Below are 15154 nucleotides of genomic sequence, written 5' to 3'. Positions count from 1 at the left end.
AGGTACGGTTTACCGATTAAACATTATAGAAAAGAGATCACTGTATCTTGTCATCTATTATTGGTTAATAATCGATCGTATCGCACACATCCTCGTATCAACGAGTTTTGCACACCGCGCAAACTGCTCAATCATAATAATTTTATTCTATCGTATGGTAATTTACGATTACGATAGATTGATAGTTTACGCGCGTTGCAAAACTTATCGCGATATTAAAAGCACAACAATTGCATAATACCGTGATTCACTGATGCAATCAATAATTATAGAGACTGTAATGCACAGTGTCTTTCATGAAATGTGAACAACAAGTAGAGAAATTTGTTTACACGTTTGTTCTATTTACTCGGTTCCTGAATGCAGCCATTTAAACGCAATCGTTCCGGTGGAAATTTGTTACAATCACTGTTATCACGAAAACAATGGATCGAGACGATTCACCGAACGTTATTGTTCGTTCTAAAAGGTTAGCTCCGTGCATAATTGCGAACAGAACGAGCTCACGTAGCATATTTTGTAACTGTGGAACAAGGTCACGTGGAACGAGCATTTACGTAACCACCTTTGTTTAATTTCAACCTCGAAATAGTGTTTATATTTTATCAAACATACTTGGAAAGATTTGTGACGCTCTTATTTACAAAATATCGTTTCAATCGATCAACCTGAACGCGATACGATCCACTGTCGATGCATATAAAATCAAATAAACGCATTTTCGACTCAATTTCAAAGCTACGTAATCATTTCTAATAAATATCGTTTCCATTTTCCGAGATTCACGATTTTCGAATTAATCGCGAACAAAAAAGAAAAAAAAAACTAATTCCAACCTCTGTTACATAAATGAACGATTAAAATTCAGGTCGAATAACGTTAAAAAAATTTCTACATGAAATTCCCCGAAGACAAGCATCGGCATACTTTTCAATTCGCGATATTAATCGTACAAATTATTACATGTTCTGAATTTCACGAGCACGCGCGATTCAATTAAAAATTTTAATCCATTCGTCTCTTAACACGGTTATTCATCTCTCGTTCCTGTTTCCGTCCTTTCGTGAAATTGTCCGGGACAAACGAGTTTTTTTTTTTCTTTCTCTTTGTATTTTTCTCTTTTTTTTCACGTTACATTCACGCGACCCGTTCAAGGCCAGCGAAACACGCGTGGCGTTTACAGGTGGTAAATTCAATACATACGAAAATCGTACGTACGAGCATCGTCCGGCAGATCCTTCGCGATAATCTCCTGGTACGCGTAACAGGTATCCGGTGAGTCTTTCCCGACAGTGTTCTCCATTTTTGCAAATATCACGAGCCACGATCGACGATTCAACCTTTCCTCAATTCTCAATGTCGTTCGTCGCACGAAAAATCATTTCTCGCCTCCCCGAATCCGATTCGATCGACACGAACGTTCCGAACGAACTTCAACCGGAACGATTAAAACAGTTTAAAACGGAGAACTTCGAATCGCTGGTCACGTTGATACGAAACTCGACCAACTGAGGTGTTTTTCGAAAGTCTAGCTTCGTTAAACTTGGCCTGCGTTCAATCGAACCGCTCGCACCTATTCCCACCGCAGTGTACACAAAAAAAACTCGACCACTCGATCAACGGAGAAGGAAGAGTTAATGGGAGAAAGGTGCGCGAGAGAATCAAAAAAATCGAGCTAGTCTTCGATTCGAGACCCACTCGAACGTCGAGACGCGAGAACAATGCTTCGATGGTCACTTACGAGCACTGGAGAGCTGGAAGGAATGCACCTGGACACGGTATTCGAGTTCAGCGGTGAGAAATTTCGTACATCTCGCTGTTCCTTTCTGGATTTTAACGCGTCGATTATCGATCAACACCGTTACCGTGAAAGCACAATTTTCGTTTAAAGAAAAAAAAGAAAGGAACTTTCAATCTCTGAAATATTCTTCGTAACTCTTTATAGAACGTATACGTGGAACTATCGTTCTAGGATGTTCTTTCGAGTTCCTCGTAGTAGATATGGACCACTGATCGTATGTATTATTCGGATCACTGATTCTACACTTCGCTCGAGTTGCGAAAAAGACGGTCAAACCCTCGTTATGAACGCGTCGTTCGAATTACTGACCGAGTAGGGGTCACCTAGTTGCATACGTACTCGAACCATGCTATTAATCGCGGTCTAAGATGTTGTTTATAGTTCCTTGCGATACGTGTACATAGATCACTGATCGTATTATTCGGATCACTCCGTTCCGAGATACGAAAACGGGGTCGATCTCACGTTGCGAACGCGCTATTGCAACTGACGCGTGCTCACCCTCGCCGAAACGTCAATAGTCAACGAACGCGCGCGATCCACGGTGCACTGATTCCCCGCTTCGGTCGAGATGCGAAAAAACACGGTCAATCTCTCGTTATGGACGCGTTGCATCATCCGACGTGAGCACCTCGTCGTATACTCGAACCACTAGTAATCGTGCTACAAGATGTTACAGTTTCTTCCGGTACTCGATCGTGTTACTCGGATCACTGATTCTAGACTTCGGTCGAGATACGATAAGAACGATCGAACTTGACGCGGGGTCACCAAACGTCACCAACTTGTCCGTGAATCATTGATTCTGCGTTTCGATCGAGTCACGAACACGCTCGACCTCTCGTTAAATACGCGTTAAATACGATTCCACGTTTCGTTCGAGACACAAAAAACACGGTCTGTCGTTGTTCCACCGACGCGAGGTCACCTCCAAACGTCAACAAACACACGCGTAGTCCGTACACCGATTCTACGCTTCGATCGAGATAGAATAAATAGGAACTATACCTCGTGAACGCTTCGTCTCGGTGTTACTGGATTCTACTTTTCGTTCGAGACACAAAAAACACGGTCTATCGTTGTTCCACCGAAGCGAGGTCACCTCCAAACGTCAACAAACACACGCACGGTCCGTATACTGATTCTACGCTTCGATCGAGATAGTATAAATACGAACGATACCTCGTCAATTCTTCGTCTCGGTGTTGTTCGATTCTACGTTTCTTTCGAGACACAAAAAACACGGTCTGTCGTTGTTCCACCGGCGCGAGGTCACCTCCAAACGTCAACAAACACACGCGCGGTCCGTATACCGATTCTACGCTTCGATCGAGATAGAATAAACACGAACGATACCTCGTCAATTCTTCGTCTCGGTGTTGTTCGATTCCACGTTTCGTTCGAGACACGAAGGACAAATGTCTATCGTTATTTCGACCGAGGCGAGGTCACCTGAAAATGTCAACAGACGCGCGTGGTCCGTGTAATCAGCTGTTCCGTGCCGAACGAATACGGTGTGTTCCCCGCGGTAGGGAAACTGACTACTGAGCACGCGTGTTGTCCGACGTGGACGATTCTCCCGCAAATCCCGCGGACGGTGACGAGAACGGCCGAGTACCGGTTCGTGCGACTTCGTAACGCCCGATGCTTCATATAAGGTGAGACTCGACGGTCTACGGACGCACTCGCGCGGAGCGTGTCCACCCACGTGCGTGCACCCACACGGCACGCGTTCGTGCAACGTCCGGATTACCGATCGCGATCGATGCTTTCGTTGAACCAAACGGAGAGAGACAGACCACCGTGTGTTTCCACGTCGAGTTTGATTCTCGCCGTGATAATGGTTCGTTGACTTCGTGTGGAAGAGTCGACACGGTCGGTGGTGTTGTTACGGGCCACTCGATACACACCAGTTCGAACCGGGAGGAAGGAAGCTCGAGACGAGAGAAATTCGAGTAACCGAGTTCGGAGACACTCGAAACTCGAGCTTCCACGTCGAGCGTGTCTTTGCTATTGTAGCGTAACCAATGCACTCGAGGAGCCTCCCGAGACGATTTCTCGTACGATGTTTCGTATTTACCAACTTCGTTCTACGGATAAAGTTGTAAGAACACAGTCGTGTGTTGTAATAATTGTACGATTATGTTTACGGTAAATATTTTGGTATAGCATGCAAAATTATCAAATGCAAGGATACATGGTCTACTGTGGTGTTACACTGGTTGGAAGGATTTTCTTGTATTGTATCGAATGAGAATGAAAATTACGTACGTACATGGTAATCGAACGTACATTGAAAATAATCGAATCGTATCAGGAACGATTATTTATCGTGTTTAAATGGTAATGAAAGTGTACTTGTTACAGAAATCGAGGAAATGGATTCCGCGGGCATAGCAAATAGCTTTGAAATAATTTCATGCTGCAGGCAGATAAATGCTGTAAAAAAAAAAAAATAGAAAAAAATATGTGTAGTTTGTTCGAGGTAATAGCATTCGAGCGTCTTGTAGTTAGTGTAACGAAGCAATTAATTAAACGAATTAAACGTAATCGAGAGACGCGTGTCCAATTCTCGTAATGATCTTGTCCGCAATCATTAGCAAATAATTGGTTTTTATTATTACACGCGCGATAACGTGGATTGTTATTACTATTGTTATTGTTATAAATTTTCGTACCAGTTTCACAAGAGGAACAAATGTTACGAAATTTGGTAAATTTATTACGTAGACTATTCGTAATCTAATAGTAAGGGCCGGTGAACAAAAATAATATTCTCTATAGGTGAAGAAAGACACAAGAGAATAATTAGTAAAAAGCCACAACACAGCAGTATTTATTACATAATAATTACAATGAACGTATACAAAGGTAAACTAAAAATGAAAATACTCTAAATGTTCGTTGCAATCGCGTTGCAACAAAATAAAGATAAAAAAGAGAAGCATTAATTAAAATGTTGTATAAACGTGTGATGTTAAAAAATTAAATATCGATACTCGTACAAGACAGATATGCGTCCAATTTGCGTTTCCTCTCGCAATGTCTACATTTCCCTAGCATTAACTAAGATAAGGGCAAAATTAGCACAAAGGCAATACATGAATTTTAATATCTTTAACGCGATATTTCTCAAGGAGATACCGATTCTTTATTAAAATTTGATAAAACTGTTCCTTCCGGAGCAAGTAATTTAATATTGCAAGTTAAAAATTTCCTCAACGTCTTTCAATCGATTCGAAAGTAACAAATAATATAGATATAATAAATTTTCATACCTCGTCAAGGATATATAAATAATAATCGATCAAAATAGACATCGATGTGCAAAATAATTCATTGTTCAAGCATGCAGATAATCAATTCACGATTCAGGCAAATTTACACATGCAATTATTGTATATAAATATATGAATATCTATATATATATACGTTTAATTTTTAAAAAGTATCGTATCATACACATTGCTCTTGTGCGCAAGCCGTATCGATAACTTTCGAATTTGTAACATTCAATGTATGCATTAAAATTTGAACGTTTCAACAACCTCTCTCGTGTGCGAGTGCATTCGAGCAAACTACAAAAATAGCATGAAAATTGATGATTCTTAATTACAAAATATGAATCGTTCGACGCTTACCGTTTTACATACTAAAATGTTCATGAAAAATCTCTACATATATATAAAATACAACGAAAATGATTCCAAATGCATACATTTTTATCAGGAGCACGTCTTATCGAGTACATTGAAAGCAAAGTGCATATATAATACGCTAATACTTGCATATCAGTCTTTATAAGTAACTTAAAAAAAAGTGTCTACACCTCGGTGTATGAAACGTCGTTTAACTTTATCGGGCTTAGAGATCTAAATACGTACAGAATTTGTTAGTTACCACTCTTAAGGATATCTGGAAGTTTCGTATCGACTAATGGAAAGTACGATTCGGTTAACATTCGATAAATTTTCCTTTACACATATTATATACCGATGGAATGGTTCTCCGATTAATGGAGATCTCGAAAACCGACGTCACTTTCAATCAAATATTAATACTGTCGATACGTTGCAATTGTTGTACAATTGCGATGTATCGTTCTCGACGTTGTTCGAATAAAAAACCAAACGACGTTTTGCGTTAGTGCAAGATAAACGTTCGAAACGAAGCTGTTTTAGTATTTAGCTGAAAGCATCGTAAAAATTCGTACGGTAGGGATCTCGTGAAGGCGTTGGAGAGAGAGAGAGAGAGAAAAAGAAGAAGAAAAAAATAATAATAATCGGAACGATCACTCGATCCGAAGGGACGACACACCCTTTTTTTCGCTGCGGTTGTCACCCTTCATAGGATACTTCGTACGGGGTCGAGGAGTTCCAAAAATTACGAGAGAAGCAAAAAGACAAGTCCGCTCAGAGCGGTAACTAATACGGCGGTCATGTACGACAGCGATATAGAAAGTGTTCGGCGTTGAATTTGATTGTTGTACTCACCACGAACTTGTTTCACATATTTTTCGCTTCGGAATGAATTGCTCACGGACTCCAATAGCGCGTGAAGGCACCTCAGGTTCTCTCTACACGCGCACTCGACTTCGGTCTACAACAGAAAAAGATAGATCAGTCGTGGAGTAAAAAAGAAGATAAAAAATTGCATTCGAGGAACATGCAACGAATAGAACAACCGGTGAACTTTTTTTGTTTTATGTACGAACCAACCTGGAATTATTCAACTCTCGTATATATTCGTAATTATTCAAAGTACCGAATTGATGCATAAATTTTTCGTTTTGTTTTTTTATCCTTAGAGCAATTTTTTATTTTACAGTGATATAATTTATTAGTAAGTTTAAATTTATTAGTAGAAGTGTTCTTGGAGAAGAATAATGATCGTCGAACTTGTTTGGAAAGAACTATTGGTTATAATTATATTTCGTGTAAATATTTCGTTATAAACAGAGACAGTTCGACTTTTTGTATCGTACCAGATAGGTGATTATACGTCACTGACTGTTCATAGATCATGGAAAATTCCAGTGTATAGAAACTGTTCGTAAACAAGAAATGTATACATCAATCCGATAATTGTAGAGAAAGAAATTTAAATGTGAAATAGAATTCGTTTATTCTAATACGTTGCTCAAGATAATCGCGATGTAATATATGTGAATTATTTAAATAGCTACCAAGGTGTACATTAGACGTATACAAAGTTCAATTTCGATGTTTAATTGAATATTCAAGATACTCGATATCTAATTTCTGTATTGGTAGCACTATACACAGTGTGCTGTACAATGCATATTGTCTTGAGTATTTATGCAATCAGAAAGTTACACACGATCACAGAATGGATCCATTACGGATTAACTTCGTTCACACTAAAAAACAAAAAGTATTCGTTACGAAGAAAAACTAGCTAATTAAATTTGTACCCATAGTTCACTCTGTACAGCTCACAAAATATTGAATAATAAATTATTTTGAGCAACGTATTATCGTCTCATGCACTTATTGAATTTTTAATTTTCTATTGAGAAACGGTAAAACTAGATTATGAATGAGTATACAGTTAAAACGATAGACTATGTTACAAGAAGCCTCGAGTATTACTATTGTAACATCGAGTATTACTATCTTACATTTTGACACTCGAAAGCAGCGTTTCTGAATGAACGTACCTCTGCAAAAGCAACAAGTAACTGCCCATCTAACGAGCCAGGGACATAAACACTGACTGTGTTTATCTCTGTGATTTGTTGATACACGCAGCAAGAAGCAGAATAAGGACAAAGCAGCGGCAGGCAAACATGCAAGCAAACATCGTCACACACAATTTCTTCAACTTGTGTTATACACGACGTAATAGTTTCACATTGAACTATATACGATGTACAATACCAATTAACCTACCCAATGTATATTTACAACTACGATGTATTAATGAAATTTAATTTGATCTCGTCCATTCGTAGAAAATACTCGAATTTTATGCACGATAAAATAGTATAATTACCTGATCATTTTTTACACTATCGGTAAATATGTACATTGAATTATAATGACGAATATAACGATACACATTAGGGTGATTAGGTGAACGAACACAAGACACAATAATGAAGAGGCAAACGTTTTTTGCTCGTATTAATCCGAATGTATTTTACAAAAATAATTTTATTCATGATTTTACAATGTTCGTTATGTAAAGCATTCGAATATTCGTTTACCAGATAAATATATATATATATATCAATGGCTTGTATACGCTATGGATAAACGTAAACTCTATTATAAAATATACATATATTAATAATATTACATACAGCAAGGAAGTTCAACATCAGTATCGTCACTTTGGGAAAAGGAAATAGCAGTGGCTAAAGAAAGGAACGGTTGTATTATTTCAATACACAGTGCCGTGACTATTTCGAACGAGATGTTTCATATTCCGGTGTACGAAGCTTGTAAAATATTGCGGCGATAAAAACTATCTAATATTACCTTAACGTTAACACTGAAAGCGGAGAAAGCGCAGAAGCGGGCAAGCTCAATCGTATTTCTCACTCTCGTCTGACACGTGCGGACCCTTGTTCAGCAAAAAGCACTTCATGCGATCGCATACAGACACCACGTTAACAACGGTGGAAACGGTTATGCGATAGAAGATAGAGGCAAACTTGCTAACACTTTTCAGCAAAATGTAAAACACACTGTACATTTTTCTCGCCAAAAAGTACAGAAGGATAAACCCCACTGGGGATATACATACGCAATCCTCCGACATTGTTCCACCATTCGACCTTAAAAACAGATTTTCAGCGAGGGCTAGCTGCGACTGTGACTTTTCCACAACGTTCCGTACGTCCTCCACGTCGCTGTCGCTGTCTTCCGTGGTATCGGTGATCTCCTGTAACACGTATGAAACACACTGTTGTATAATTCTACTCGATTAATATTTCAATGTCTTATTAGCTGCTGATTGTTTCATAAGTGTAGCGTTGCTTCTAGACTTTAGACTTAGTCTTAACTTCTAGGTTCTAGACTTACTTATTTCTAAATTTTTGACTTAGTGTTAATTTCTAAATTTTTGACTTACTGTTAATTTCTAAATTTTTGACTTACTGTTAATTTCTAAATTTTTGACTTACTGTTAACTTATAGACTTCGGACTCACTATTAATTTCTACATTTTTGACTCACTATTAACATTTAGGCTTCAGACTCACGGTTAACATTTAGACTTCAGACTCACTGTTAATTTCTAAATTTTTGACTTACTATTAACATCTAAACTTCAGGCTCACTGTTAATTTCTAAATTTTTGACTTACTGTTAACATTTAGACTTCAGACCCACTGTTAATTTCTAAATTTTTGACTTACTGTTAACATTTAGACTTCAGACTCACTGTTAACTTCTAGACTTTGAACTTATTGTTAACTTCCAGACTTTAGACTTGCTGTTAACATTTAGACTAGACTTGCTGTTAACATTTAGACTTTAGACTTGCTGTTAACATTTACACTTCAAACTTACTGTTAACATTTAGACTTTAGACTTACTGTTAACATCTAGACTTTAAACTTACTGTTAACATTTATACTTTAAACTCGCAGTTAACATCTAGACTTTAGACTTACAGTTAACATCTAGATTTTAAACTTACTGTTAACATTTAGACTTTAAACTTACTGTTAGCTTCTAAACTTTGGACTGACCGTTAAACTTCTAGACTTCTAGACATTACTATTAACTTCTAGACTTTAGACTCACTATTAACTTAATCGCTCGGTATAATTTGAAGATGATTACTGAAAATTAGGATCCCGATTCGTAATCACAAAGTAGAATGCTCTATTGAATCTCGTCCGAAGTTCGCAGCGCAGCAGTTGCGTACCACTGATCAAAAGATATTGAAGCCAAGCAGAGAACGATGCTTGTATTGCGCTCGTACCAGTGGTGCTCAGAACGCGCCATTATCAAGGACGAAAATTTTCGAGATCTAGTTATCATAGTTATCTAAGGTTAATGTAAAATCAAGATAACGAACTGATCGTTTTGTACACATATGTGCTGTCGGTATCAAAAGATACATGCTACGTAACGACATATGTTTTGCATATCGTTCATAAAATATCGTCTCGTTAAAAGATCGTTTCCAATAATTCGTTAAAATCACCGTCGAACTAATTGTATTCGTAAATATATAATTGATAATTATTCCTATACGTTGTACATATTATTCATCAATATTTCTCAATATTGTTACTAACTCGTGTATAAGAATATAATTTGCGTTTTACAACAACGTGTATCTATACTATTTTTTTTCTCCGAGTTGTATTACATTATATTATATTTTAGACATATAATTTTCATCGATCTAATTACCGAGTATATTCAAGGAATATTGCGAGCACGTAGACACGTATACGTTAACATTTTAAACGGCTGGAAATGATACGGAATGCAAAGAGTTCGTAACGATTTGTGATTTATGTCTGCCGTCAAATCATTCTTTGCCCACTCGACTGCAAAAGTGCTTTAGTAGCGACTATGGCCGTAATTACATTCGTTTACCCTCGTTAAGATATCATCATCGCAGAGACGCATTCATCTCAGAGAACTCTTGATAAGAGACGGAGAGATTCGACCAAGGAATACATTCAGCGAGAGATTTAAAAATAACACTATTCACGATTATGTATCGTTAGTCGATATAAAATCGTAGCGTAAAAAGTACTAATTACCGCGTACCGGATATTACGTACCATCGAGTCGTAATTACACGTTGAATTATAATCGAGATTGAAAACAAAACAAAAAAATAATAAATTCACCGCGCTACGTACTGTACATAAATATTGAAAAACTGAACACGTATCCCTGATCCAAGGTAATAATTCGGTGTAAGGTTTGCAAGGGAAGAAAAGAATTTATTATAATTATTAATATTGTCTTCGTGTTTGGTCGTCTGTGACCGAAATTTTATTTGCTGCAGAGGAATTACATTCTACCCACAGCAATGTACAAAACGGTGATATCCTTCGAACCTTTATTATTCTTCATATAATTGAAACGCTACAACGCAAACAGAATACTAAGGCTAACGCAACTATAATACATCAACTTCGGTATTGTCGTTACTAAACGAACCTCGATACATTACGATCCAATGAAATCACTGTACGAACACGAAACGAACCGAAATGCATCGAGGTGATTCGAATCAATCTCGTGTAATATTATATAACGTACGAGGAAATCCACGCGAACACAATTAAAGCTATTTTTTTTTTATTTTTTTTCTTATTTTTGATATAATAACGAAACTTTCGAGAAACTCTCGAAACGATACCGACGTTGAATCGCGACTATAAAATAAAATTAATTTACGTGCGGTACCACGTAACGATTCGCGGTATATACACAGAACGCAAAGGGAAAGTGGAGAGAGAGAGAGAGAAAAGAAAATATAGAAACGGTGTAAAAATTATAATAAAGCTCGGACATCACAAAAAGAATATGGACACTCGATCGAGAAAAAAGAATAGAATGGAACGTACATGATGCATACGACTTCTAGGCAGTGGAGAACTAGTGGGAACTGCACTCATACTGGAGGCACAATCGGATTGACTATCGAGGAAGTTTCGGTAATCGTCTCCGAAGTCCAATAATCTTCGAGCCGTCTCTACGTCGGGCGCTTCGCTGTACGGTTCGCTCATATACTTTTCCTAACAGAAACATAAATGGTAATAAGTAAACAAGAAATAATAATAATAAGGTGAAATCGAGTAATCGAGAAAATAAAATGTTCAAGGTGGATCATCGTTGATTATGATCGGATTTATTCCGTTTCGATGATATTATTGGCAGTTTTTCAAAATGAAAGAATTTTGTATACCAACTTGCAAAGTATAGGTAATGTATATATAAATTATACAAAATATGTAACTTGTAAGACTTTTCTTATTAATTTTTTAAAATAAACGATGCTAATTTTATATAGGACACTAATTTGCAAAGTGTACGTAACGTATGTATAAATTACACAAAGTATGTAATTTTTTTATTAATTTTTTAAAATAAAAGACGCTAATTTTATATAGAACACTAATTTGCAAAGTATACGTAACGTATGTATAAATTATACAAAGTATGTAACTTGTAAGACTTTTCTTATTAATTTTTTAAAATAAAACACACTAATTTTTTAAAATAAAAGATGCTAATTTTATATAGGACACTAATTTGCAAAGTATACGTAACGTATGGATAAATTATACAAATTATATAACTTGTAAGACTTTTCTTATTAAGTTTTTTAAACAAAATACAAACTTGAAAAGACACTAACTTTATATAGGACACTAATTTCCAAAGTATACGTAACGTATGTATAAATTATAGAAAGTATAAAACTCGTAAGACTTTCAAAAATATCGAACACGTTACTCAAGAATAGTTCATTTAATGGTAAAAAAAAATTGACAAATTCGAAACTCGCTAAAACGTTCCAAATTCGCAAAATTCAAGACAGGTTCGCTAAATGCAAGATTTCTACGTTCGTTCTCCATACACGTGCACTCTTTTCTTACTAATTTTTCAAAATAAAAGAATCTCATCTACGACACTAACTTGCAAAGTATACGTAACGTATACATAAATTATACAAAATACATAACATTCAAAGTATCGAACACCTTGCTCGAGACTGGTCGGTTCAATGTTACAAAAACTGCCACAAATTGAAAACTCGCTAAAACGTTCAAAAATCCACTAAATTCAATATCCCTGCGTCCCCCATAGACGTTTATTACTTTTCTTATTCCTCGCAGAATAATCTCGACCCTCGACCGATACCATCGCACGACGAAACCGAACGAAATCGTTCATCGAAGAAGCTCTAATCGTCCCACATTGGCGTTCGTCCAGAACCTTCTTCTTCGTTGGCTTGAATCTCTAACTGGAACTACGCTCTCCGATCTCTAACCGGAACTATTTCACATCGGTTCTTGGTTTGATCATTGAGCTACAAGAGCCGAGGGAAAATAGCCAGAAGCGATAAACCGCGCTAATGGTCTAACCAATTCGTCTGGTTCCCTCGAAGCTTCTTCCAGCATCGTGCCGTAAACTTCTCACATCAAGACCTGTCGGTCGATACTTTAAAAACGTCTTATCGGTCGAGGGTATCGAAGGCTTCTCGCACCCTCTTCACGGCTTATTATACGCATGTATCCGATACGTGACGCAGGTCCGTGGAAAGTTTCGTTTCGTCGCGACAGCGACACGAACGTGGAAAGTGTAACCGAAAGAACAACAAGACGGTACGAGAAAATTCCCTCTAACGGATGGGTTGTTCTCGTGACCCGTCACGCGGGTTCGATGTCAAAGGGTAAACGTCGTTACCTGATAATTATCCCAAGCCTGCTCGGAGAACGAGTTGTTCCCGAGACTGTTCATCTCGACGTCGCTGTCGACGTTCAGCTGTTGATTGGACAGCTCCTTGGTGCTGAGAACGGTGTCCAGGATGTTCTCGTCGTAGGTGAAACAGCCGCGTGTGCAATTACGTTGCTCCTCGCCCTCGGTTTCGGACGTGGAAGCCACCGATGTGCAACACGGTAACCTGAACGGTGGTGTCGGATCGCTGACTATAGTCCTCTCGGCCGATAGTTGCTGGTGAGCCGTACAACCCGAGAACGAGCCCGATTTCACCAACGTCGTCAAACGACCGTGACAATCCCTCGAGATCGTGCGTATCGCGCGACTTCCGCTCATCTTCCGGGTAGAGCGTTGCTGATTCGTCGAGCTACCGTCGCTTCCGGCCGAGTGATTGGCGTTCACACCCTCCGAGCTGGACTCGCTCTTACGGCCCTAAATTTCCAGGAAGAGATCAACCGTTCAATTACCTCGAGCCTTGTTTTTCTCTCGTTTTTTTTTCTTTATTTTTCTAACCCTAAGTTAGCCTCCGACTGAACGGACGCTTCAAATTGTTCTCAACGTTTAGAGTGTTCGTGAGTGTTAGGTGTATCGGGGGAGATGTGTGTGGATCAGGTTGTATTCACCGCGATGGTTTTAATTTGTGGAGAGATATTACTTTAAGAGGATACAAAGAACCGAAGAACGCGGTAGGATTAACCCTTTTCACTCGAGAGACGATCCTCGACAGCCATTTCATTCGGTGTACTTTCTCCGATTCGGAAAACCATCATTGGAATTGAAATTAAAATTCTATTACTACTTTCTTGTGAGATGTAAATATATGTGTATAAAATGTTCAAATGAAAATGTTTTTAAATTAATTACACGATTTGTAGGATTAAGGAGCTAGTTTCTGGTAGCAGGAAAGCTTCGAGTGCAAAGGGTAACATGGTCCCAACGAAACTTTTTCTTCTTTTTGGAAAGATTCGAAGAATCTGAGGGGAGAAAGATCGTTTCGAGATTGAAATTGTAATATTAGTATAGCGTATCAGAGCTCAGGGAAAGTAGAGTAGAAATGTAAGAAAGAAAATTGAGTATGTGCATTTAGAGAAATTAGGAGCCATCGAATTTAACCACGACGAACAGAATTCGAGTTTTTCTATTTACATTGAATAAATGCTCGGTGGTTTGTTCGTTTTCATTCTGGAAAAAATAGTAAGAAACGATCTTTTTATAGAGATACAAATTTCACTCGACGAAATTTGTGAACTTTAAGAAAATTTTCCAAGCATCTTTGAATTTGTTCCTTGCCCCCTTGTGATTCGTGCTTTTTTCCTCTTTTGGAAGTTTAAATCGTCCCTTTTTTTTCGGTAGCCCCGAAGACGGCTACAAATTACGGGGAAACGTTAAACGGAAACAGTGAATGGCTTGTTACGGGTGCAACGAACGTTATCGATTTTACAACAAGATTTATCCCTAATGATTTCTGTGTTTTTTGCGCGTTGCTTTCGAGCGTGAACGAGGCCTTACCAGAGTCTTCTTGCGCAGTCTGCTCTTCTTCCTGCGCAACGAGCTATTCCGAACCACGCGGCCGTCATGACAGATGATCGACTCCTCCAGCAGCGTGGACGTCGAGTTGTTGAACGATTTGCGTGATCCTCTGCAATGCGAAATCGGAGAAATCGAAACCTTCGTGTTAATGTCCCAACGCGAAAGTTCCCGACCAACATTTACGAACACGGTTCGCGAATACTTTTATTCATCTATCGATTTGCGCGAGCCAAAAATCCATTGATCGATACGTTGTTTTACATAGAAAAATAAACACGGTGGGTGAATTAAAGAAAAATAAACACGGTGGGTAAATTAAAGAAAAATAAACACGGTGGGTAAATTAAAGAAAAAAAGATTACGAAAGATTGAATAA

General features: G+C 38.1%; 1 protein-coding gene and 1 long non-coding RNA gene across 7 annotated transcripts in view; one reads left to right on the top strand and one right to left on the bottom strand.

The window, feature by feature from the left end:
• The window catches only part of LOC143144593 (uncharacterized), a 259819-nt gene that overhangs the window by 73112 nt on the left and 171553 nt on the right, over nucleotides 1-15154 (bottom strand). For all 5 annotated transcript variants that reach the window (XM_076307173.1, XM_076307170.1, XM_076307169.1 and 2 more), the window contains exons 12-16: nucleotides 14758-14887; nucleotides 13216-13680; nucleotides 11370-11540; nucleotides 8573-8710; nucleotides 6295-6400 (exon numbers count right to left, since the gene is read on the bottom strand). In XM_076307173.1, coding sequence (XP_076163288.1) covers nucleotides 6295-6400; nucleotides 8573-8710; nucleotides 11370-11540; nucleotides 13216-13680; nucleotides 14758-14887 — 1010 coding nt within the window. The remainder of the gene's footprint in view (nucleotides 1-6294; nucleotides 6401-8572; nucleotides 8711-11369; nucleotides 11541-13215; nucleotides 13681-14757; nucleotides 14888-15154) is intronic.
• Nucleotides 334-5372, top strand: LOC143144596 (uncharacterized). Of its 2 annotated transcripts, XR_012991458.1 has the most exons (3): nucleotides 3223-3905; nucleotides 3971-4079; nucleotides 4169-5372. It is a non-coding gene; the product is annotated as an uncharacterized LOC143144596 (long non-coding RNA). The 2 variants fall into 2 exon arrangements; XR_012991459.1 differs by lacking the exons at nucleotides 3223-3905; nucleotides 3971-4079 and adding an exon at nucleotides 334-469.

The sequence above is a fragment of the Ptiloglossa arizonensis genome, chromosome 3 (assembly GCF_051014685.1).
Source record: "Ptiloglossa arizonensis isolate GNS036 chromosome 3, iyPtiAriz1_principal, whole genome shotgun sequence".
NCBI lineage: Eukaryota > Metazoa > Arthropoda > Insecta > Hymenoptera > Colletidae > Ptiloglossa > Ptiloglossa arizonensis.
Note: the sequence above shows the minus strand (reverse complement) of the source record. Positions and strands in the feature narration are given on the sequence as shown.